The 25146-nt window shown below is 44.3% G+C and overlaps 1 protein-coding gene across 4 annotated transcripts in view; it reads right to left on the minus strand.

Moving 5' to 3' along the window:
• slc44a1b (solute carrier family 44 member 1b) overlaps nt 1-24339 on the minus strand; it is a 54936-nt gene extending 30597 nt beyond the window's left edge. For 3 of the 4 annotated variants that reach the window (XR_007944508.1, XR_007944507.1, XM_051954178.1), the window contains exons 1-9: nt 24273-24339; nt 22809-22898; nt 16818-16960; nt 7635-7771; nt 3690-3783; nt 3448-3617; nt 2583-2672; nt 2342-2499; nt 2086-2272 (exon numbers count right to left, since the gene is read on the minus strand). Coding sequence is in view for 2 of the 4 variants with exons in the window: in XM_051954178.1 (XP_051810138.1) it covers nt 2086-2272; nt 2342-2499; nt 2583-2672; nt 3448-3617; nt 3690-3783; nt 7635-7771; nt 16818-16960; nt 22809-22898; nt 24273-24326 (1123 nt within the window). In the remaining 2 variants the exon portion in view is untranslated. Of the gene's footprint in view, nt 1-2085; nt 2273-2341; nt 2500-2582; nt 2673-3447; nt 3618-3689; nt 3784-7634; nt 7772-16817; nt 16961-22808; nt 22899-23289; nt 23642-24272 lie in introns of those variants that run through there. The other variant, XM_051954179.1, reaches the window with a different exon arrangement.
• Nucleotides 24340-25146: the final 807 nt, after the last annotated feature.

Below are 25146 nucleotides of genomic sequence, written 5' to 3' on the forward strand. Positions count from 1 at the left end.
TACGGACCCGTACCCGTAGCATCTGTACTAGAGGTACGGACCCGTTAAGGTCACTGAAGAGCTGGCGCCGGTTAACTACTATTTGCTGCACATTACAGGCAGTTTATATAAATGACTTTGACGGCGAACATTGTATAATTTAACCAAAAATACACCGTCTCCTCTCACACTTTAGACATTGCAGTTTTTACGCTTTTAGACGCCGTGTCTAAATTGTTTGAAGTCCAGTTCCTATTAATTAGTTTACCGCGTTCAGTGGTGGAAGCGGCTGACGAACTCCATTGCAAATGTTCCCATTTAATTTCGGACGCTAATTTACAAGATAAAGTTAAGGATGTCGAATATGAAACAAACACTCGTGAATGGTGAGGAGCAGCTCTTTAATTCGGCATGAATTTAAAAAAACCCACAAACTCGATTTACTGTGATATTGTGAGATTTGTTTGTGGTGATGTAACTTAGCCATTCAACAGAGTCCGCTAACATTAAAGTGACTGACGTGCAGTGTCTGTGTTGACAGACGTAGAAAATACGTCAGGGTTTTGTTTAGGTTGTTATTATGTAATAGTCTGTCGCTACTTTTGAAGGTAAAAAAATACTTGTAGTTTGCTGGCTGTTAGTTCTGCCATTTGTTTTGTTTGCTGTTTGTGCTTTATTAGAACAGGATCACGTGAATAAAAAGTTTTGCTATTTTTAATAGTAGTGCTGATTTCAACCCCCAAATCGCTGTCCGTGAAAAAGTCAGATAATGATATTTATAAGACATTATGCATGATAGAAAAGAGAACAGCAGATGACTGACATGACAGGCTCGGCACACAGATTCACCTCGAATCACAGAAGCGCCTTCATGACTCGGATTACCAAACCGGCTCATTAATATTTATGTACGTCGGATTACCAGCCAATCACGAAGCGCGTTCATCAGCCGGCTCATTAATATTCATGTACGTCTCATTAATATGGATGGTAAGGTAAAGTGCCGTATCCGTAGGCCACAGGCTGCTGGTACGGGTACGTATCTGTAGACACTACCGATGCCGTTTGTTGGGAGTGTTATTGATGCTGTTTGTTGCTGTTTGTTGGGAGTGTTATTGATGCCGTTTGTTGTTGTTTGTTGGGAGTGTCATTGATGCCGTTTGTTGTTTGTTGGGAGTGTCATTGATGCCGTTTGTTGTTTGTTGGGAGTGTTATTGATGTTTGTTGTTGTTTGTTGGGAGTGTCATTGATGCCGTTTGTTGTTGTTTGTTGGGAGTGTTATTGATGCCATTTGTTGTTGTTTGTTGGGAGTGTCATTGATGCCGTTTGTTGTTGTTTGTTGGGAGTGTCATTGATGCCATTTGTTGTTGTTTGTTGGGAGTGTTATTGATGCGTTTGTTGTTGTTTGTTCTGAGTGTTTTTGATGCTGTTTGTTAGGAGTGTCATTGATGCCGTTTGTTGGTGTTTGTTGGGAGTGTCATTGATGCCGTTTGTTGTTGTTTGTTGGGAGTGTCATTGATGCCATTTGTTGTTGTTTGTTGGGAGTGTTATTGATGCCATTTGTTGTTGTTTGTTGGGAGTGTCATTGATGCCGTTTGTTGTTGTTTGTTGGGAGTGTCATTGATGCCATTTGTTGTTGTTTGTTGGGAGTGTTATTGATGCGTTTGTTGTTGTTTGTTCTGAGTGTTTTTGATGCTGTTTGTTAGGAGTGTCATTGATGCCGTTTGTTGGTGTTTGTTGGGAGTGTCATTGATGCCGTTTGTTGTTGTTTGTTGGGAGTGTCATTGATGCCATTTGTTGTTGTTTGTTGGGAGTGTTATTGATGCGTTTGTTGTTGTTTGTTCTGAGTGTTATTGATGCTGTTTGTTGGGAGTGTCATTGATGCCGTTTGTTGGTGTTTGTTGGGAGTGTCATTGATCCCGTTTGTTGTTGTTTGTTGGGAGTGTTATTGATGTTGTTTGTTGGGAGTGTTATTGATACCGTTGGTGTTTGCTAGAGTTTATTGGTAGTGATGTTGATGCTGTTTGTTTTTGGTGTTTACTTGGGCTGTTTGTTGTTGTTCGTTGGTATTTGTGTTGCTGAGAGTGGCTGAGAACAGCGACTGACCGGTGGTTCCCAGGAACAGCAGCACCAGGATCCAGTAGATCCAGAAGAGCAGCAGAGCCAGGAAGGTAACGAAGGGCTGCAGGGTGAGCAGTGGCAAGTGGATGAAGACTTTTCCGGCCACATGGAACAGAGCGATGGTCAGAGCCACTCGCTTCCTCATGAACAGCATCAGCAGCAGCAGGATGATCTGTACACAGACACACACTTAGCCGTGCTCTCCACAACAACACACAACCCACCACGCAGAGAAACCGACCGTGAAGACGGTGGCAGCGACGGCGTAGACCAGCAGCGCCTGGCTGCTGTCCTGGCTGACCTCCACCTCCTCCTTCCCCTCCTTCGTAACTTTGGTGGAGGTGTCGTTCCCGTAGAGCCGGTGGTCGATGTAGAGCCACCAGAGGACGCTGGTCCCCGCTGAGACAAACAACACAACACAGTGAACACAACACCAATACACAGCACAGTTTACAGCTCAAACTCTCAGAAAACTGCCTCACCAAGGGATCCGAGGACGACCAGAGAGGTGAGGATCCAGACAAGGACAGCAGAGATGTACCGGATGATCACCATGAGGATCATGGAGAGGACTGAAAGGCAAAGGAGACGCTAATCCAGCTGTCTAAAGGCTTGGATCTCTCAGTTTCACCCTCTGAACCCATTTTTCACTGCAACAGAAACACCTGCACATCTACATATATCAAATTTTATATAGAAAATAACAAATTAAATCCCTTTCCACTAAGTTCCCTGTTCCAAAAACACCTCTCCAGGAAGTGTGTTAATTCCAGATCACACGACCTGCTCCACATGATGTCATTTCCTCCTGAAGAAAAGACTGGAAGACTCCAAGGCTTTCTGACCTATTTAATATAAAGTAGTTAACAGGTTTACTACAATATCTTTACAAATAACTTTACATTTCAACTTATTATAATATTTTAGATATTTTTTTCTCTGAAGTGCCATGTGGTGTTTGGTTATAGGCGGCCATGTTGGTTTTAGGCCTGAAATCAGCAAAAGTGTCGACTATGATAAAGAAAGTCCCGAAATTGTATATTGATCCAGTTGCACCATGATATGCAGAACTTTTGGTTTTTTACAGAATTTTGTTTAGACCAAACTTTTAATTTTTGTTGACTTTTAAAATGAAACATACAAAATAAAGTCATTTTGATGAAGTGAAGCTCAGATTTGGTGTAGAAACATGCATCACTGCCGAAACATTGATGGGCCGTCTGATAAATGGTGTCATCTGGGTGATTATTTTACAGATAGAAGTTGGACGGACAACCTGTCAGAACCTGTCGCATGTGTTGGGGTTCAGAGGGTAAAAGGATTTGACCTCAGCATTCAGGTTCTCACCTAGAGCGAGGACACACAGGCCGATGATAATCTCTTTACTGGCGGCGACGCCGGCGATCAGTCGGTGCAGAACGCTGTTGTCCCCCACAAACGTCACCACAGCCTCCGCAAACCGGGCGTAGCAGGAGATGTCCACCGGTGTGCAGCGGTTAAACACCGGTAGCGGTTTGCTGAGGACAGACAGAGGAGAGGTCAGTGGCAGTGCAAGGAGCAACTGAGGCAGGAAGAAGAGCTGTACGTACCTTGGAGGAACTGGAAGTTTGGGACATTTTGTGAACCTCTCAGGGAGACCAGGATATTTATGACCTGCCAACTCATAGGAGCACAGCTCAGAACCTGCAAGACAAAACCCAGGGGCAGCAGTGACCAACTTCATCCTCATCGTCATCATATTCACCATCATCGTCAGTATATTCACCATCATCATCATCATCGTCGTCATATTCACATCATCATCACCATCATCATATTCATCATCATCCCCATCATCATCATCGTCATATTCACATCATCGTCATATTCACATCATCATCATATTCACATCATCGTTATCATCATCACCATCATATTCATCATCATCGGCATCATATTCACCATCATCATATTCACCATCATCATCATCATTATATCCACATCATCACCATCATCATTCATCATCGTCACCATCATCATATTCACATCACCATCATCATCATCATATTCACATCACCATCATCATATTCACCATCATCATCATCATTATATCCACATCATCACCATCATCATATTCATCCTCATCACCATCATCATCACCATCATCATATTCATCATCATCATCACCATCATCATATTCATCACCATCATCATATTCACCATCATCATCACCATCACCATATTCATTATCACCATCATCATCATCATCACCATCATCATATTCATCATCATAGTCACCATCATCATCACCATCATCATATTCACCATCATCATCATATTCATCATCACCATCATCATCATATTCACCATCATCATGTTCATCATTATCGCATCATCACCATCATCATATTCATCGTCATATTCACATCACCATCATCATATTCACCATCATCATCATCATTATATTCACATCATCACCATCATCATATTCATCATCGTCACCATCATCATCATCTTCACCATCATCATCACCATCATCATATTCATCACCATCATCATATTCACCATCATATTCATCACATCATCATATTCATCACCATCATCATATTCACCATCATCATCATATTCATTACCATCATCATATTCACCATCATCATCATCATCACCATCATCATATTCATCATCATCATCATATTCATCATCACCATCATCATATTCACCATCATCATCACCATCACAATATTCATTATCATCATCATCACCATCATATTCATCATCATATTCACCATCATCATCATATTCATCATCACCATCATCATATTCACCATCATCATATTTACCATCATCATCATCACCATCATCATGTTCATCATTATCGTCATCATCATCACCATCATCATCATATTCACCATCATCATCATCATATTCACCATCATCCATATATTCACAATCATCATTTTCACCATTATCATCAAAATCATCATAATCATTATCATATTCACCATCATCATATTCACCATGATCATCACCATCACTATCAATCATATTTATCATATTCACCTTCATCATATTCATTATCATTATTATCATGTTAACATGATGATGATCATCATCACCATCATGTTCATCATTATCGTCATCATCACCATCATCATATTCATCATCATCCATATATTCACAATCATCATTTTCACCATTGTCATCAAAATCATATTCGCCATCATCATATTCACTACTATCATATTCATCATCATCATATTCACCATGATCATCACCATCCTCATCATATTTATCATCATCATATTCATCATCATCATCATCATATTCACCATATTCATGAAACTACTCAGGTGTCGCAGACAAATTGGTCCCTTTGGGTAAATTAGTGTCGGATGGATGGATGGATGGATGGATGGATGGATACTTTACTCGTCCCCTTGGGTAAATCCAACACATTGAACATTATATGTTAAGGTGTAACAGATAAAGTGGTCCCTCTGTGTAAATCAGTGCCACACATTCAGGTGTAACAGATAAAGTGGTCCCTCTGTGTAAATCAGTGCCACACATTCAGGTGTAACAGATAAAGTGGACCCTCTGTGTAAATCAGTGCCACACATTCAGGTGTAACAGATAAAGTGGTCCCTCTGTGTAAATCAGTGCCACACATTCAGGTGTAACAGATAAAGTGGACCCTCTGTGTAAATCAGTGCCACACATTCAGGTGTAACAGATAAAGTGGACCCTCTGTGTAAATCAGTGCCACACATTCAGGTGTAACAGATAAACTGGTCCCTCTGTGTAAATCAGTGCCACGCATTCAGGTGTAACAGATAAACTGGTCCCTCTGTGTGAACTGGTGACAGCGGTTCCTTTCTTATTCTACATGAGGAGCTGTGTGCTGCTGATTGAATGTCTGCCGTCACATTTTAACACGTGTCTGTCTCTAACGAACAGTGAGCGCTCTGAGCTGCAGGGCAGCCATGATGGAGGAAAAACGGAGCAGAGTGGCACCAACGATACGACCCATGTTAATGCAGCCTTTGTTACGGTACTGTACTTTGTGTGTGTGTGTTCAGTACTGTTAATGTGTCCGGTCTGCAGACATTCGATCATCGCCATGACGTGACAGTGAGCGACCATCCAACTGCTGACATCACTGTTTCCTCCAGAACCAACCAAAATGTGTGGGGTTCAGTGTAGGGCTGCAACTAACGATTATTTTAATAATCGATTAATCGGTCGATTATTTTTCCGCTTAATCGATGAATCGGATAAAAAGACATTTTTAATTTCTGCCTCTTTTTTCAGAAATAGAAGATTTGAACTGACAGATCATTGTAGTGAAGCCTTCATCTTCAACCATCATCAGAGGCCTCATGTCAGTGACGGTCATGCTGAGGATGCTCTCAGTCAGCTGCTTGCTGTGGTGGACATGATGTCTTTCTATCATGAAGCCTGTCAATGTAGTTCATCCTGCCTCAGTCCAACACAGACCAGTGTCTTCACTCTGATGTCAGAAAATTAAAACTTGAGGCTCAATCTTCACATTATAGAATAGAATACAATAGAACAGAATTCCTTCATTGTCATTGTACCAGTACAACGAAATTAAATTATTACCACCATTGTGTACAAGTTACGTTTATCCATTAAGCATATTCAAACCCTGCTTAAAGTGAAATAAAACCTATCTCTCTCAGTCACACGCCCCATCTCTGTCATTAATCAGTTAATAAGCTAACCCTAGCATCAGACAAGCTACCAGAGAGACTGATGTTACGTTTCCTCACTTTAAAGTGGAACAAACACAGGATAATGCAGTGACTTAAGGTGTGTGTCCACTAGATAAAACACCGCATGTGGCATGCTGGTCTGGTTGGTGCGTTTCCAGCTGTGATCCGCTGTGTTTACCTGCAGCTCATTTGCATAAATTAGACTGGACTCCTACTGTCCTTAAACATCTAAACTAGCCGTCGGTGAACTAAAACCAGGACAGGTTCAGCTGCTGCACAGATTATTTTTCGCCTCAAATGCTTTTAGAAATACTTTTCCCTGAAGTCTTTTCAAAATAATAGAGAAAGTTTGTTGTTCATAATTGTTCATAAGCCGCTGTGTTTATCAGACTCATCTACAGGACGGTCAAGTCCGTCAGCCGTGCGATTTTCAGATGCGTGCGTTGCCGTGCGGGAAAACCGTGTGTAGTGGACACGCTGCATGTTTTTGTTTTGTGAAGCGTGAAATGCTCCCACACTTCTGAGGACTTCGGTCAAACTGTTTTCTCCGTGCCGGTCATGTTTCATGTGTTGAATTTACTTTCCTTTGAAAATACCTCCTCTGCTCTGCCTCCGCCTCACTCTGTTAACTCGCTCTGCAGGTGAAGCGGACGGCTCCGCGACACAACGAATCGATAATGGAATTCGTTGTCAACGCTTTTAAAAGTCGATTACTGATTTTATCGATTCGTTGTTGCAGCCCTAGTTCAGTGTTTGAGAAGCTCCAGTCATACAACACACTGTTCATCTGCTGTACATACTGGAAGGTCAGCACCTCACCGTTGAACATGGCGAACCTCTTCAGGTCCTGGTAGGTCTTCAGCTCCTCAGTGGGACACAGAGACACACACAGAGCCATGGACTTAATTTTCCTCTGAACGATGTCAATGTTACAGGGATCCAGGAAGAAGACGAACCTGCAGGAGATAGAAAAGACACTTAAAAATGACATGCTGGTGGAACATTATCAGGTGGATGGAATACGAGCTCCAACATCACTCAGAAATCCTCCAACATGATCGGAAAGTTATTTAAAACCTGTCCAACATCACTCAAAACTCATAAAACTTGACCCAAAAATTGTCTTAAACGAACTGAAATGAATGAATTATCCATATTTATGCTAAACTCCAAAATTACACAGAATTTGTAAAACGACTCAAAATGCATCCAGAATGACTCAGAATTTGTCCACATCTGTCCAAATTTGTTCAAAACGACACAAAAGTTGTCAAAAATATCTTGAAATTACCCCACAACGACTTAAATGTGTACAAAATGACTCAAAACAAGTCAGAGTCTCAAAAACATTCAGAATATAAAATTAAACTTTACCAAAATATCTTGAAACATCATCAAAATTACTTTTCCGGGATTTAATTGTACACTGTGTATAAAAACAATAAAGCTTTCTTATCTTATCAAAATGCCAGCATGACTCATAACTTGTCCAACAGAACTTAAAATGCATCTAAATCCTTTCGAAAATTGATAAAATGAAAAAAAATTATGACATGAAACGTCTCCAAAATATCCTGAAATGTACAAAATGACATCTACAAACTAACCCTAACCCCTGACATCTACTGATGACTGTGAGGCATTAGAACTAAATATAAATATATAAAACAGAAGTAAATATCTCAGTGTTTTCCAGAATCGGGCAGCTGTAGCTCATATTTCTACTTCTGCAGCATCAATATTATTCTCATACAGATCACTACAAGCAGATAATTATCAGTTCTCATTATCAGCGTCTGCTCAGCAGAGAGCAGGACGTCTGCAGATACATTCAAGACAGCAAAAGAAGCTCATACAGGCAGTGGAGCTACAAGGTTAGCATCAGAGCGAACAGCTGGAATAACTCCAGTTTGGGGTGTCATGTGAAGGCAGCATCCAGTCTGATGGGCTGCCAGCTGCCCACTCTGCCCAGTTTGATAAGACTTGAGTCTTGAGCAGGAGACTGAGTAAAAATAGAAGGCGAGGTTCAGCAGAGAAGGATGAAAGCTGAGCAGAATGTCAGAATGTGGACGTGGGAGAAACGTGTGACTCGACTCAACAACAAACCCAACAAAGAGCCTGCAGAGATTCAAGCCTACGCTGGAAAGCCTCTGTGCTGCAACGCTTCACTGTTCCTGGCCTACGGGCCTGAGATCACCTCAGAGTGGCCGTGAACACCCAGGCATGAACTAACCGTGACGTCACCCGTTTGTTTCAACGACGAGAAAATGAAGCCTGGATTTTGCTACTTCCTGGTCGCCATTTTGGATTTTTGGAGCCAGTGATGTAAAAAGCGTCATCAAACAGACTGGACCAGAGAGCAACTAGGGGCAGGACCAGTCAATGGGACTGTCAATCAAGTATAGCCACGCCCCCTGGCTCCGCCAACTTTAACGATTTATTTAAAATTCAGTATTGATTTATTTTAAGATTGTCCACCTGATCTCTCATTTTGACCATGAAAACTAACAGGAAAAAAATCCTGAGCTGTAGAACATCAGTCTATCAAATTTTATTTTTTCCAAAAATGAATTGGGGTCTATGGAGAAAAAGCTTTTTGGAGCCAACCCTAGCGGACGGCGAGATATTGCAAGTTTTTGACACTTCCGGGTTGGCTTCATTTTTGGAGCCAGATGCTACGTCCATCTTTATATACAGTCTACGTGAACCCGCCTCCGGCTGAACACCCGCCTCCAACTGAACACCCGCCTCCAGCTGAACACCCGCCTCCAGCTGAACACCCGCCTCCAACTGAACACCCGCCTCCAGCTGAACACCCGGCTCCAGCTGAACCTGCTCCAACTGAACACCCGCCTCCAGCTGAACACCCGCCTCCAACTGAAAACAACGGCTCCAACTGAACACCCGCCTCCAACTGAACACCCGCCTCCAGCTGAACACCCGCCTCCAGCTGAACACCCGCCTCCAGCTGAACACAACGCCTCCAACTGAACACCCGCCTCCAACTGAACACAACGGCTCCAACTGAACACCCGCCTCCAACTGAACACAACGGCTCCAACTGAACACCCGCCTCCAACTGAACACAACGGCTCCAACTGAACACCCGCCTCCAACTGAACACCCGCCTCCAACTGAACACCCGCCTCCAACTGAACACCCGCCTCCAGCTGAACACCCGCCTCCAGCTGAACACCCGCCTCCAACTGAACACCCGCCTCCAACTGAACACAACGGCTCCAACTGAACACCCGCCTCCAACTGAACACAACGGCTCCAACTGAACACCCGCCTCCAACTGAACACAACGGCTCCAACTGAACACCCGCCTCCAACTGAACACCCGCCTCCAACTGAACACAACGGCTCCAGCTGAACACCCGCCTCCAGCTGAACACCCGCCTCCAACTGAACACCCGCCTCCAGCTGAACACCCGCCTCCAACTGAACACAACGGCTCCAACTGAACACCCGGCTCCAACTGAACACAACGGCTCCAACTGAACACCCGCCTCCAACTGAACACCCGCCTCCAACTGAACACAACGGCTCCAACTGAACACAACGGCTCCAACTGAACACCCGCCTCCAGCTGAACACCCGCCTCCAGCTGAACACCCGCCTCCAACTGAACACCCGCCTCCAACTGAACACCAACGGCTCCAACTGAACACCCGCCTCCAACTGAACACCCGCCTCCAACTGAACACCCGCCTCCAACTGAACACCCGCCTCCAGCTGAACACACGGCTCCAACTGAACACCCGCCTCCAACTGAACACAACAGCTCCAACTGAACACCCGCCTCCAACTGAACACCCGCCTCCAACTGAACACAACAGCTCCAACTGAACACCCGCCTCCAACTGAACACACAGCTCCAACTGAACACAACGGCTCCAACTGAACACCCGCCTCCAGCTGAACACCCGCCTCCAGCTGAACACCCGCCTCCAGCTGAACACCCGCCTCCAGCTGAACACACGCCTCCAACTGAACACCCGCCTCCAACTGAACACAACGGCTCCAACTGAACACCCGCCTCCAACTGAACACAACGGCTCCAACTGAACACCCGCCTCCAACTGAACACAACGGCTCCAACTGAACACCCGCCTCCAACTGAACACAACGGCTCCAACTGAACACCCGCCTCCAACTGAACACAACGGCTCCAACTGAACACCCGCCTCCAACTGAACACAACAGCTCCAACTGAACACCCGCCTCCAACTGAACACCCGCCTCCAACTGAACACAACAGCTCCAACTGAACACCCGCCTCCAACTGAACACAACGGCTCCAACTGAACACCCGCCTCCAACTGAACACCCGCCTCCAACTGAACACCCGCCTCCAGCTGAACACAACGGCTCCAACTGAACACCCGCCTCCAACTGAACACAACAGCTCCAACTGAACACCCGCCTCCAACTGAACACCCGCCTTCAACTGAACACCCGCCTCCAACTGAACACAACAGCTCCAACTGAACACCCGCCTCCAACTGAACACAACAGCTCCAACTGAACACAACAGCTCCAACTGAACACCCGCCTCCAACTGAACACAACGGCTCCAACTGAACACAACGGCTCCAACTGAACACCCGCCTCCAACTGAACACCCGCCTCCAACTGAACACCCGCCTCCAACCAACTGAACACAACGCCTCCAACTGAACACCCGCCTCCAACTGAACACCCGCCTCCAGCTGAACACCCGCCTCCAACTGAACACAACGGCTCCAACTGAACACCCGGCCTCCAACTGAACACCCGCCTCCAACTGAACACCCGCCTCCAACTGAACACAACGGCTCCAACTGAACACAACGGCTCCAACTGAACACCCGCCTCCAGCTGAACACCCGCCTCCAGCTGAACACCCGCCTCCAACTGAACACCCGCCTCCAACTGAACACAACGGCTCCAACTGAACACCCGCCTCCAACTGAACACCCGCCTCCAACTGAACACCCGCCTCCAGCTGAACACAACGCCTCCAACTGAACACCCGCCTCCAACTGAACACACAGCTCCAACTGAACACACCGCTCCAACTGAACACCCGCCTCCAACTGAACACCCGCCTCCAACTGAACACAACAGCTCCAACTGAACACCCGCCTCCAACTGAACACAACAGCTCCAACTGAACACAGCGGCTCCAACTGAACACCCGCCTCCAACTGAACACCCGCCTCCAACTGAACACCCGCCTCCAACTGAACACAACGGCTCCAACTGAACACCCGCCTCCAACTGAACACAACAGCTCCAACTGAACACCCGCCTCCAACTGAACACAACGGCTCCAACTGAACACCCGCCTCCAACTGAACACAACGGCTCCAACTGAACACCCGCCTCCAACTGAACACCCGCCTCCAACTGAACACCCGCCTCCAACTGAACACAACGGCTCCATTCCAAACAGCAGAAGCTGTGCATAAGGAACTGAGTTATGCAACACGTCTGAATGTTTTTGTCTGTTTGTTCTAAAGGAGTTTCAAATGATGACAAGTTTTGGATTTAGAGGTGTCATATTTGCCTGCTGGTAATTCTTACTGTAATTATTATATTTTTTCATTTATCTGATTTTAAAATGCAATACATACATTTGAAGCGATTTATATCTTCAAGTTCTATCTTTGTATTATAATTCAGAACAGTTTATTATTCCACCAAGGAGGTGGAGCCGATGGATGTTGGTCTATCTGTCTGTACGTCTGTCCGTCTGTCTGCGTGTCTGTGTGTCTGTCAGCAACATCACTCAAAAACAGATGAACAGATTTGGATGAAATTTTGAGTGAAGGTCAGAAATGACACAAGGACCTCCTCATTAGATTTTAACAGTGATGCAGATTATAGTCTGGGTCCACGGATTTCTGTATCATTGAGAGATAGTGGCACAGCGTCATTGTAAAGGCTGGGTTATGCCTTCCGCACAAACGAGGCGCACGGAAATGAGACGCTTGGAAATCCTCTTGAGAGATCATGTGTGACTTTATATTCCATGCAGCATCTCTCCCAAACTGCAGGGGCGGTGTATCACAAACACAAGTTTGCCATCGTTTATACCACTTACAACGAGGCATTTTACCAAATAGTTGCATTTCAACATTTAGTTTTAATTTCATGCAATGAATTGTTCATAACCCGGTTACCACGGTGATCTATGGGTGATGAATCGTATAAATGTCTGTATTTTGGAACTTCTGCTGCTAGAAGGTCCTGTTCTTCTGCCAGCTTTCCGTGTGTCTCCGTCTGTGTAGGAAGAAAAATTTGGAGGAGCACAACGTGGAAATTTTCCATTTGAGAAGGGCCATGTGAGGGGGCGTGGCTGCTGAAATGGTGTAATTCATGTGCATGGACCTTGTGGACACGCCAAGCATAAAATAAGCTTAACTATGACAACAAGTGAACACTACATCAGCTGATTGTGATCCTACTACAAATCCACCACTGAGGACTTATCAGGACTTATCCATCAGAAATGATCCAAGGAACAGCTGATTAAACTGTGGAGGTGTTTCTGAGTCCCATCAGTTCCCGCCACCCACTGCATATTTAGGTCATGTGATTCAGTACATAACGTACACATGCAGAACACATGCCTGTGGTCAGCTCAAGGTCATTGTGTTTGTGGGTACATCTGTATTAAATGGACACATTCTATGTTGCTGTGATTTCTGATCATCAATAACTAATAAACAAATGCTGTATTTCTAACATATGGGGGAATGAGCAGCCTTGGAGGAGGATTGATCTCTGAGGGCTTTTCTTTCTGATGGTGTCTCACGGTAATGGTCCCTCGCGTTTCAAAGCTACTACACAATAAATATTGAAATGAAGCTTTAAAAAAGTATATAACAAGCACAATTAGATATTTTCTACTACTGGACATTTTTTCTGGAAAACTACCCGTTGTTTACAGCTGCTGAGGGAACTTATTTTACAACTGTTTGACATATTTATACTTTATGTTATGTTGAAATTTTTACATGTATAAGAAATATTTAGTGGCTTGCTGGATACAGGCGAGCCTTTTTGCACACTGTATACTAGGGATGTGCGAGACTAGTCGTTTAATCGTTTAACCGCCTACTCATTTATTAGACGTTTAGTATACTAGTCGGTTAAACGCTGCATTAAGCATCATGCTCCTTGTTCTTCGTGCCTCTGTTTCTTTGTAAACAGGCTGAGCAGCCAGGGAGGGAACTGCTCCTCCTCCCCTCACACATAGCAGGGGGCGGGGCCACACAGTTTGGGGAAGAAAGTTTGGAAAGGTGAAGTGGGAAGATGGCGACGCTCCCACGTAAGAAAATCAGCACCGTTTGGCAGTATTTTGACGCAGCAGATGACAACAAGGTCGCTTGTCAGCTGTGTAAGCAGAAACCAGTGTTGCCAACTTAGAGACTTTCCAAAGCGTCCCAGCGACTTTTTTTGTCAAAAGCGACTAGCGACAAATCTAGTGACTTTTTCTGCCGTTTTGGAGACTCTGACAGGAAAACTCAGCTCATTCTGCAGCTACTGTCCTCAACCAGCAGCAGGTGCTGCTGTGAGCTCCTCCCCCTCCCAGAGCACAGGCTGTCAGTCCAGTAACCCCACAGCAGTCCCAGTGTCTGATTAGAGGACACATCCCTCCAGACAGCAGGTGAATCACGCATGCACAAAGTCACTACAGATCCCATCCAGACTTATGGAGCGGGATATAAATGAAAATGTTTCTTCACTGTCATTATGTGGCTTTACAGACTAGTCGACTAGTCGCAAATAAAATTTGAGACTAGTCGGTGGGGAAGTTAGTCGAATTTCTCATCCCTACTGTATATTCGTTCTGATGTTACACTTTTTTTCCCATTGTAGATTTTTCTACATATTCTCTGTGCTGTACAGTTTGCACAATACATATTCCACACATTTTTATTACCTCGCTCAGACTCTTCAGTACATTTGACAAATTCTGTGAAATGTTTTATGTTCAGCATGGCATGATGCTGCAGTTCTGCTAATGAGTCACTGCTCTCAATGTCTGTCAGCAAAACGAATGCTCAGCTCTCCCACAGGACCCCAAACGCACCGTGTGATCAGGACGAGCCACGACAAGTAAAAATACCGCATTATCACAGTACCTCACTGTGCAGCACTACAAACATACATACAACCACAGACACCAGAAAATACCACAGAAAACACCAAAAATGCAACCAGCATATGTGACAGCTGCCCTGGTAACACACAGTGAACAACACTGCAATAAATACCACCTTTACATGTTGTTTAGTGTCATTAGACACTAAAATACCACCTTAATGAACTAAAACTATATCTAGTAAACCTGCCATGACCACCTTTAAAAACTAAAGCTCCCAGCGTTAGTCAGTAAAAACATTGCTATGCATCAGTTTTGTCACCATCACACACCAAAAACTGGACTTATACGCATCAAAAGAAGAGCTGCAACGATTCATCACTTCATAATAACATCACTAAATACTTTAAAACGGAGTAATTACTCATATCAGCCATTTTTCATAAAAACTGTCTAAATTCTGAGGTTGCAGCTTCTTTAATGTGAATATTTTCGGGTTTCTTTCCTTCACTGTGATGAATTTTGAAAAACTCTGAAGCTGCTTTGGACCTTGATTTTTAGCATTTTCTGACAAATCTTGAATCATTTAGGACATTTCTTGATATTGTGAATAAATTCAGCCATTCTGAACATTTGCTAGTATTTATAAGTGATTTACGTTGATTCATTCAGTGGCTGCTACTATAAACTGGAATATTTCTGACTTCAGGTCACCAACAGCTGATCCCAGATCTGATCTGAACGTTGTCTAAATTATTGTAGAACTATTCTGATAATCCATTTGCGTGATCAATTAATAAAAACTGTGAAAATTACAGTATGTATTCACAGCTTCATTAATGTGAATATTTTCTTTGTTTCTCCTCTCTGACAGTAAACTGAATATCTTAAACACTGATCCACACGTTTCACCGTTTTCTGACCGTTTAGAGAGCAAACAGCCGATGAAATCACCCAGAAAGTAATCCGCAGTGAAAATAACAGTTCGTTGCAGCTTTATAATAAACCAAACTAAACCCTGTGGTGCATTAAGAGACAGCACAGTGAGACACCAGAGGGCTGAACTACGAAGCAAGTTCAACATGGCCAGGCTTTCTTTGTGTGAGTTGGCGTTTAACATCTCATCTGATGCTTGTTCTGCACAAAAAAAACGACTGTGTGCAGCTTCAGTCAACAGATTGTTCTAACAGAACAATGAGAATATCAAAATGTTTGACGGTAAAAGAGCTGCTACTGGAAATAATGCAAGATGGGAATAATGGTAGAAAACGGTTTAATGTGCGCAACATTTAATTTACTGATCAGTGCAGCTTATTATTTCTAACAGCTGCACAATAAAGGTACTAAACTTTAAACTTCACATATTTAAAGCCAGTACTGTGCTGAAGTGTATTTAGGTCTGACACATAATGCAGGACATCACTTTAATTTGTGGCCAAATCAAAGTGAAATAACGCTACAGACTGAATATTCTCTGTAATAAACACCAGTAGAATAATCGGCTGCAGTACCAGCAGAGCAAACGGACTTAGCAGCAAATCAGGATCAAACTTTACATGTTTACACGATTTCTGCATCTGTAGGTTTCCATGGCGACGTGATGCATACAGTCTGTGCCACTGTAACTGCACGGCTTCATTCAGAGGCTTTAGCAACGTTCAGCTTAAGATGTTTGCAGATAAAACGTTTTTCTCAGCTGAGAATCCGTATCACTCATAAATAAACGACAGGAAAGTTGCAGCTGATTTAAACCTGAAACTCTCAACATAACCTGCTCCAGACCAGCTCTGCTCCACGGAGATGTAATCAGGTCAAAACAGAGCCACCTCTGTGACGCTGAAAACTCTGACCTTCAACCTACCTGCTAACCCACTAATCTCCCGTCGTGGTCCAGACCTACTTACTTTCTGTCGCTGTGGTCGAGGCCGCTCAGCCGGACGCCTTCGATCTGTTCGTTGCGTTGGCCGCAGGTGTTTCCGTAGCTGTCATATCCGAAGACGAGGCGAGCAGCGCCGCCGGTGACGATGGTGAAGCCGCAGATGCTGCCCTGAGGGACAGAAAAATGAACTATCAGCAGGACTTACTGCAGCGAGGCTCTACAGGGCCAAGAGGAAGCTCTGAAAACACCAACTACAGCCAGTCACAGTAGAGCTGTGGTCCAGCAGAGAGAGCTGGACTGAACTCAGACCAGCAGGTAGCAGCAGATGAAGAAATGTTCCACAGAGCTCTGAGTGACTCTACCTGCTGCCTCATCAGCCTAAATGTGTTCTGAACCACATGAACAGCCACTAGTTGCAGCAGATGATTTCACAGTAAGCTGTTTTTTTCAGTCTGGGAGCTCAGCTGCTGCACATGTTCACAGAATGAAAACAGATCAACTGGTGACTCAGCACAAGAACTACTGAGGAACACAACACAGAGCAGCCAGCTGCTGTTTCAGATGACCTCATACACAAACTGCTGTCTGCAAAGTTGAAAGTCCACTTTTTGAACAAAATTCATGTTGAAATCAGTTCGTTTAGAGCAGACTGCTGGCTCTGTTTGTCTCTGTCTGCTCTTTCAGTGTGTCACTAAGAACCCTTAGTGTCTGTTTAGAGTTGTTTTACATGTCTTTATCATCCTTTTCTTCACGTCTTTTTGCTGTTGTGCTTCCGTTTGCATTGGTTTTACATCTGTTTGTGTTTATTTTAATCAGTTTGAATCTCTTTTGGTCATTTGGCTGATAATCCTGTCCATTTTGCATGTCCTTATTTCTTGTTTTTTGTCTCTTTTGACATCTAGTAATTCTAGTGTTTGTCCAAGAAGGGGTTTCATGCCTGTTTGGGTCTCTTTATCTTCATTTTGTATGTCTTTTTTACTATTACTCCACTAAGGCAGTGGTTCTCAACCCTGTTCCTCAGGACCCCATGTCCTGCATGTTTCAGATGCTTCCCTGCTCCAACACACCTGACTCAAATGATCAGCTCGTCATCAAGCCTCTGCAGAAGCCTGATAACGAGCCGATCATTTGAGTCAGGTGTGTTGGAGCAGGGAAGCATCTAAAACATGCAGGACATGGGGTCCTGAGGAACAGGGTTGAGAACCACTGCACTAAGGAACGTGGCAGAGTTATGTGGCCATCAGCGTATGTCTGTCTGTGTCAGAAACAAAAACAGACCAACAGATTTGGATGAAATTTTGAGGGAAGGTCAGAAATGGCAGCAATGCAGCTTATGGTCTGGATCCACGGATTAGTTAAAGATTTCTGTATCATTGCCAGATAGCAGCACGGCATCACTGTAACCATGGCAACAAGTGAACACTACATCAGCTGCCTGCTGACAATCATGTGATTGTGATCCTACTACAAATCCACCGCTGAGGACTTATAAGGACTTAACCGTGCAAGATCATACGACGGCTAGCGGCCTTGGGGGAGCACTGAGCGGCCTTGGGGGAGCACTGAGCGGACTTGGGGGAGCACTGAGCGGACTTGGGGGAGCACTGAGCGGACTTGGGGGAGCACTGAGCGGACTTGGGGGAGCACTGAGCGGACTTGGGGAGCACTGAGAGGACTTGGGGGAGCACTGAGCGGACTTGGGGGAGCACTGAGCGGACTTGGGGGAGCACTGAGCGGACTTGGAGGAGCACTGAGCGGACTTGGGGGAGCACTGAGCGGACTTGGGGGAGCACTGAGCGGACTTGGAGGAGACTGAGCGGCGTTGGAGGAGCACTACGCTCTGAGGGCCTTTCTTGTTTACTTTGCATCTATTTTTTCATAGGTTTGTGTTTCTTGGCAGCTGTCTTACATCTATTAGTAACTTTGTGCTTTGACAAGTTAGGTTTATGTCTTTGATCAGTATCTGTGTCCTTTTTGTGTCTCTTGGCATTTAATTCTGTCTCTCTTATGGATCTGCGTGTCTTTCTCAGTTTTGGACTGGTCCAAACACAGGAGTGTTCACAGGTAGTCCCAAAATAGAAAAGCTCCAGAAATAATGGATTCATTCTGAAAAGCTGATGGACCAGCAGACCCGCCGGTCGACCTTCACTCTACAGATCTGCTTCACAGAGTTCTGTAACTTGTCATTAGTTATCAAAGCTAAACTGCTTCTACTATGGTCTGTTTTGTCGATGTTGGATTGTTGAGTGAAGAGCAAAACCTGACAGAATCCAGCTGCACTCAGCAACCCAGTGAAAACTCTGGATATGTTTGATTCTCTCTTGGGGTTCTTGACAGTTTCATGGTTCAGTTTGCACATTTAAACAGCTGCATGTATCTCTGAAGTAACGGACATCCCATCTTCCACTGTGTTTTCGCAGATCGAGTTTACTTACATGATCTAAGTTTGTGTTTAAAAGATACCATTGAATCTACGTTGTATTTTGGTTTAATTAAAATGTTTGACAGGTCAATGTTTAATTAATGTTGAATCTATGTTTGCAAACATGTAATCTATGTAAGCAAACGTTGACTCAACATTTTATCAACCTTGCGCTTTCTGTATAATTTTGACGTTAGGTCTCAACATAGATTCAACATTGATTCACCCATAGTTTGCTATCTGGGTTATCTTGTGTTTTCATTCTTTCACAGTTCTTTTTTACATTGTGTTGGTTTCTCTGTTCCACACAGCGTCTCCAATACTCAGTTCATCACTGTTTTATCAGCTTCATATCTAGGTTCATGTTTTTGACGTTGAGTGTGTTAATGGTCAGATTTTGGACTTTTTCTGCATTATTATTCAGGTTTTGGACATTTTGGTGCGTTAATATCATGGTTTCTGACATTTAGTGCAGTCATATTCAGGTTATTGGCATTTTAATGTGGAAATATTCAGGTTTTTGACACTTTGATGTGTTGTTACTCAGTGTTTCCCATTTGGTGCATTCATAGTCAGCTTCCTGACATTTTGATGTGTTAAATGTTTTCTGTGAGTTCATAGTCTGATTTTTGACGTTTCCGTACATTAATGTTTCCGGGTTTGTTTGTTTTTTTTTTACATTTTGGTGCTTTAATATTCAGGTTTTTGATCTTTTAGTTCCTTATTAGCCAGGTTTTTGACGTTTGGTGTATTAATATTCAGGTTTCTGGCATTTTTCGGCATTAATAATCAGACATTTGACATTTTGGTTTGCTAATATTCCGATTTTTGACATTTCTATGCGTGAATATCCATGAGTTTGACATTTGGTGCCTTCATATTCAGGTTTTTCAGGTTTTGGTGATTTTAGATGTTTTGGTTGCATTACCTTTCAGGGTTTTGATCCTGTAATGTGTGAATAGTTGATTTTTTTTACATTTGGTGCATTATTATAAAGGTTTATGTGAATATTCTGCTGTTTAATACGGTCATATTCAGGTCTAATATCCAGGTTTCAGATGTGCTGATGCACTAAAATTCGGGGTTTTGATGTTTGGTGCACACGGGTGTGATGTCATCCAGGTTTCAGATGTGCACTGATTTACAGTCTTTTAAAGCATGAATGCATTCTGGTTTTCAGTGTGCTTGGGGTTACTGTTGTACTGAAAAAAGAAGCAGTTTCTAATCAGACACTTTTCCCGAAGAAATTGTGCAATGAATCTAAACATATCTGTACATCTCCGCATTTAGAATTACATTACTTCAAATAATACCTTTGTTTTTGGACATTTTGGTAGGAAAACAGTTCAGCACATCCTGAGCATGTGTGAAACTCTTCTACACAGACAACAAGAGATTTACTGATCGTCTGCTGTTTTCCAGCAGGTTTCATTCAACACATGTCCAAAGGTTCTCATTGATGGTTTCAACGACTGTTTGATCTGACTGTTGGGTTCCACGTTCAGTCTGAATCCATGTTTGTTGCGGTTGAGCGTTGCGTACAGTAGAGGTGAACTCGATGGAAGCTAACAGATCAGAGCAGGTCTGTCACATCACTTCATTCAAACTGCCACATATTCTGACAGACAAAAAATCTGAATTTAGCATCAGCAGTGTCATTCTCAAAGGCAAATCAGCAAACACACTGGGTACTCAGAAGGTAACTGGATGACCAGAAGAAGTCCTGCAAAGAATGTAGAAGGACTATGACCTTCTGATCAGTAATGTTCTCTGTGGAGGGACAGCAGCCAAGACACCATTTTCCAAGAAGGGGAACAGGGCTGAAAGGCTGAAAATATGCAAAAGCTCACAGTGACTGGAGTGAACATCGATGGAAAACAGTTATGTGGAGCGATGAGTTAAAGTTTGAAATGTTTGGGTCCAATCACTGACAACATGTGACAAGAGAGAAGAAACAGTGTTGCTGAGCCGCTGTCAGAAGCGATGGAACCATGAACGCTGACAACAACCTGGATACCAACGCATCTAAAGATCAAAAATCTAAATATTAAAAGATCAAAATCTCAAAATAAAGCCATGAAAACGTCAAAAACCTGGATATTAATGCACCAAGGTCACCAAAACAAGAACCCTGATAAAACAGTGACATTGATGGACAGTCCAGATCTGAATATGAGACGCCGTGTGGGATCATGTGGGCAGAGAAACAAATGAGGTCTAAAGAAGAACTGTGGGAGGCACTAAAGGAAGCTTTCTACAAAACACCACAAGATAAGTGAAGAAAACTTGAAGACAGTCAAACCAAGAGGGTTAAAGATCAGCTGAAAGGAGAGCTCACACTGAATTCTGACTTCAGCCTGTAGAACGCATTTGGTTCTGAAAGTGTTTTTACCACCGTGTCCGTCCATTATCTAGACACCGCTTAATGCTCATTAGGGTGGCACGAGGCATGGAGTCTTTCCCAGCTGACTGAGGGTGAAGGTAGGGTTCACCTGGACAGGTAACAGTCCATCACAGGGCTGCACATAGAGACAAACAATCACACTCACATCTACAGACAGTTTAGAATCACCAGTTAACCTCAGCATGTTTGTGGACTGTGGGAGGAAGCTGGAGAACCTGGAGAAAAGCCACACATGTACAGGAGAACATGGAGACTCCGTGCAGAAAGATCCCAGGAAGGTCGGGACACGAACTGGGGATGTTCTAGCTGTGAGGCAACACTGCTAACCACTAAGCTACCGTGCTGCTCTGAATTTAAAGCATCCAAAAGCAAAAATAAATGAATAAAGATTTTAACACATCACAGTGTCATGAACCTGGAAATTAACACAACTATGAATAAAATGGATGTCAATGCAAAAAAGTTTAAAAACCCTGAAACTTCATTGTAGTAATTTTTCAGTTAGCTGAGCGTTTCATTCACGAACATTTCAGAGAGCAAAACACACCAAGAGGAGATGAAGTTCAGTTTGTTCCTTACAGCTGTTAGGCTGTCAACAACAAACAGCCTTTCATCTGAACTGCACACAGTACCAGAAAACACCTTTAACTTCATCAATCACTGATAAATGATCCTAACATGGAGACTCTAACAGCAGAACACACTCTGGACTGTCCTTCACCTCGGAGTCAGTCAGTCCTGAACCCTGAATCCCTCACAGCAGGACACAATTCCACTGGTAAAGTCACAGGGTTTTATCAGGGATATTTGTCCACATCACAGCAGTATATTTACATCAGTGACTATACTGATGCTACACAGAACGTCTCACTTCTCATTATTAAACGAACCACGGAGACGGAGCACAGCAGCAACGACAACACACCATCAGCTGGAAAAATGATCACACATGGGAAAAATGTTCATTTCTGAAAAACAGATTATAGACAGATAGATAGATAGATAGATAGATAGATAGATAGATAGATAGATAGATAGATAGATAGATAACAAAGTTTAATAATTCCTCCCCCCCCCCCCACACGCACACACAGGGAGAACATCTGGCTGCTGCCACTGTGTTGGACTCATAGACTGTATATAAAGTGTACGGTTGGTGTACATCCCAGAGTGTCGGTGCTGATGGTTACCATGCCGACGCAGAAGACGGTGAAGAGCAGGAACCAGGGCAGGTCGGTGCAGCTCCGGTCCTCCAGCGGTCTCCATTCTCTCTTTGTCCTCTGAAACACACACAAACACGGTCACGGTGAGACCACAGCGGGGCCTGCAGCACCGGGCCGGGCCGGACCGGGCCTGTCCCGGCCTCTGCGTTCGGCTCGGTTCGGTGTCACTAATCAGAACATCTCCGTTGTGTTTTCCGGGACCAGGCAGCGGGGCCGCTAGCAGGCCCGGTAACCCGCCTGTTCCCGGGACGAGCTAATTGGATTATGAGCGCTGCTGGCTCTAATCGCAGCTCGGCCCTCTCGGCTGCCCGGGACCGCTGTTCCTGACACGGTAAAAAGAAAAAAAAACAAACAAACAAAAAACCAAACAAACACGCACTGGTGCTCCGCTGAAGGACACCTGGGATGACGGTCCGAGCCGAGTCGGACCGGGCCAGGCCGTGCTTACCTCCGCGCTACCGCAGCATCCCATTGCAGTCAGGGTGGACGTGCCCGGAGCTTCACGGAGCTTCACGGAGCTTCAGCTCAGCAGCAGCGGGGGTCTGCAGCCCGACAGGCGGGGGGAGGAGACGGACAGCTCCGAGATTTCCCGCAGACCGAGCCCGGAGCGGAAACGGTCCCGACGGTCAGACTGAACGCTCCGGCTCGCTGTGCATGCTACTGTCAGAGCCTCCTCCGGTTACCGTAACGAGCGGGGATTAACGGCCGAGGATTTGTCCGCCACACTTCCTGGTGGGCCGTCAGGTGCTGCGGCCATTCATCTCATTGCGCATGCGCAATTAGCGGCCGCGCCGGAGCGGAGCAGAACAACAAACCAGAATGCAGCTGCAGTACCGATTCTGACCGCTGAGTACAGAGCAACGGCAGAGTGGCGCTGTTCGCTCCTCTACACAGCTGTATTCAGAGAACAGTGAACGTTCTTCAGCTGGAGACTCGGACCAGATTTCTGACAGTTACTGCAGATTTCTACAAATATCAGCCACTTTTCACTCAGACGCAAACACAACAAATATTAAAAACCTTTAAAACTCCATCTGCCCTAAACCTGTGGTAATACAACGTCACTGGAAATCAGACTAACATCTGTTGCAGTAATATTTTCATCATTAAAAAACAATAGCAGATATGAGACCAGCATAAACAGTAAAGTGAAATGATCCATGTCGCAAAATAACAGGAAACATAAAATAAGACCAAACACAAACTGGGCTGTGGCACAACTGGACAGTTCTCATATCATTCAGGACAGTTTCTGAGCCAGTACAAGCTGTTGCATCGACTTATGATTCAGAGCCCAAATGCTCTGTTCAGAGTGTGCTGCAGCAGATGGAAAATAAAGCCTCAGAGATGTGCTAAAGTACAACACCAGAGTAATCAGGACTGTTCTGAGCTGTCGAACTGAAGGAGCAAAAGCAGCAATCTGTCATTTACCTTCCTGAGCCGAACCTGCTGCTGAGAGCTGGAGGAGAGGCGTTTTGGGTCCATGGTCCTGGAGGTCCTGTAGGGTCCTGCAGAGCTGTGGTGCTGCTGTCAGTATGAGCACAGCAGTGATGTGGGTCTGATCAGGCTGCTGTGGACAGAGAGCTTTTGTCTCATTGTTGACTGTTGTACCAGGCTGAACACTGAGAGTGAACTTGGATTACTCATGTTGTGGGGACAGAAATCCTGTTCAGTCCACTACAGTATATTCTGTTTTCCCATCAAGTCAAACACTATTAAAAAAAGAAAAAACGTTATTTTCACAGTTTCTATTGTTATTTTACAGATGTTCTGTTTTGTTATATATAATACCTTGTAAAATCACAGTGATAAAGTACTAATTCACATGTTCAGCCTCAAACAAAGGACCAGACGTTAATCTGTAGTTTTAAAAATGGTAACTTGAGCTGTTGCTTACTGTACAGAAATCAGCATTCTGTCTGGATGGATGGATGGATGTACGGATGTATGCATGTATGGATGGATGGATGGCTGGATGGTTGGATGGATGGATGAATTTATGGATGCATGCATGTATGAATGGATGGATGGCTGGAGGGATGGATGGCTTGATGGTTGGATGTATGGATGGCTGGATGATGGATGGATGGATGGATGATGGATGGATGGATGGATGGATGGATGGTTGGATGGATGGATGGATGGATGGATGGATAGATGGATGGTTGGATGGATGATGGATGGATTGAATGGATTGAATGGATGGTTGGTTGGCTGGATAGATGGTTGGATTGATAAATGGATGGATGGATGGATGGATGGATGGATGGATGGATGGATGGATGGATGGCTGGATGAATTTTTG

The sequence above is a fragment of the Acanthochromis polyacanthus genome, chromosome 10 (assembly GCF_021347895.1).
Source record: "Acanthochromis polyacanthus isolate Apoly-LR-REF ecotype Palm Island chromosome 10, KAUST_Apoly_ChrSc, whole genome shotgun sequence".
Classification (NCBI taxonomy): Eukaryota; Metazoa; Chordata; class Actinopteri; family Pomacentridae; genus Acanthochromis; species Acanthochromis polyacanthus.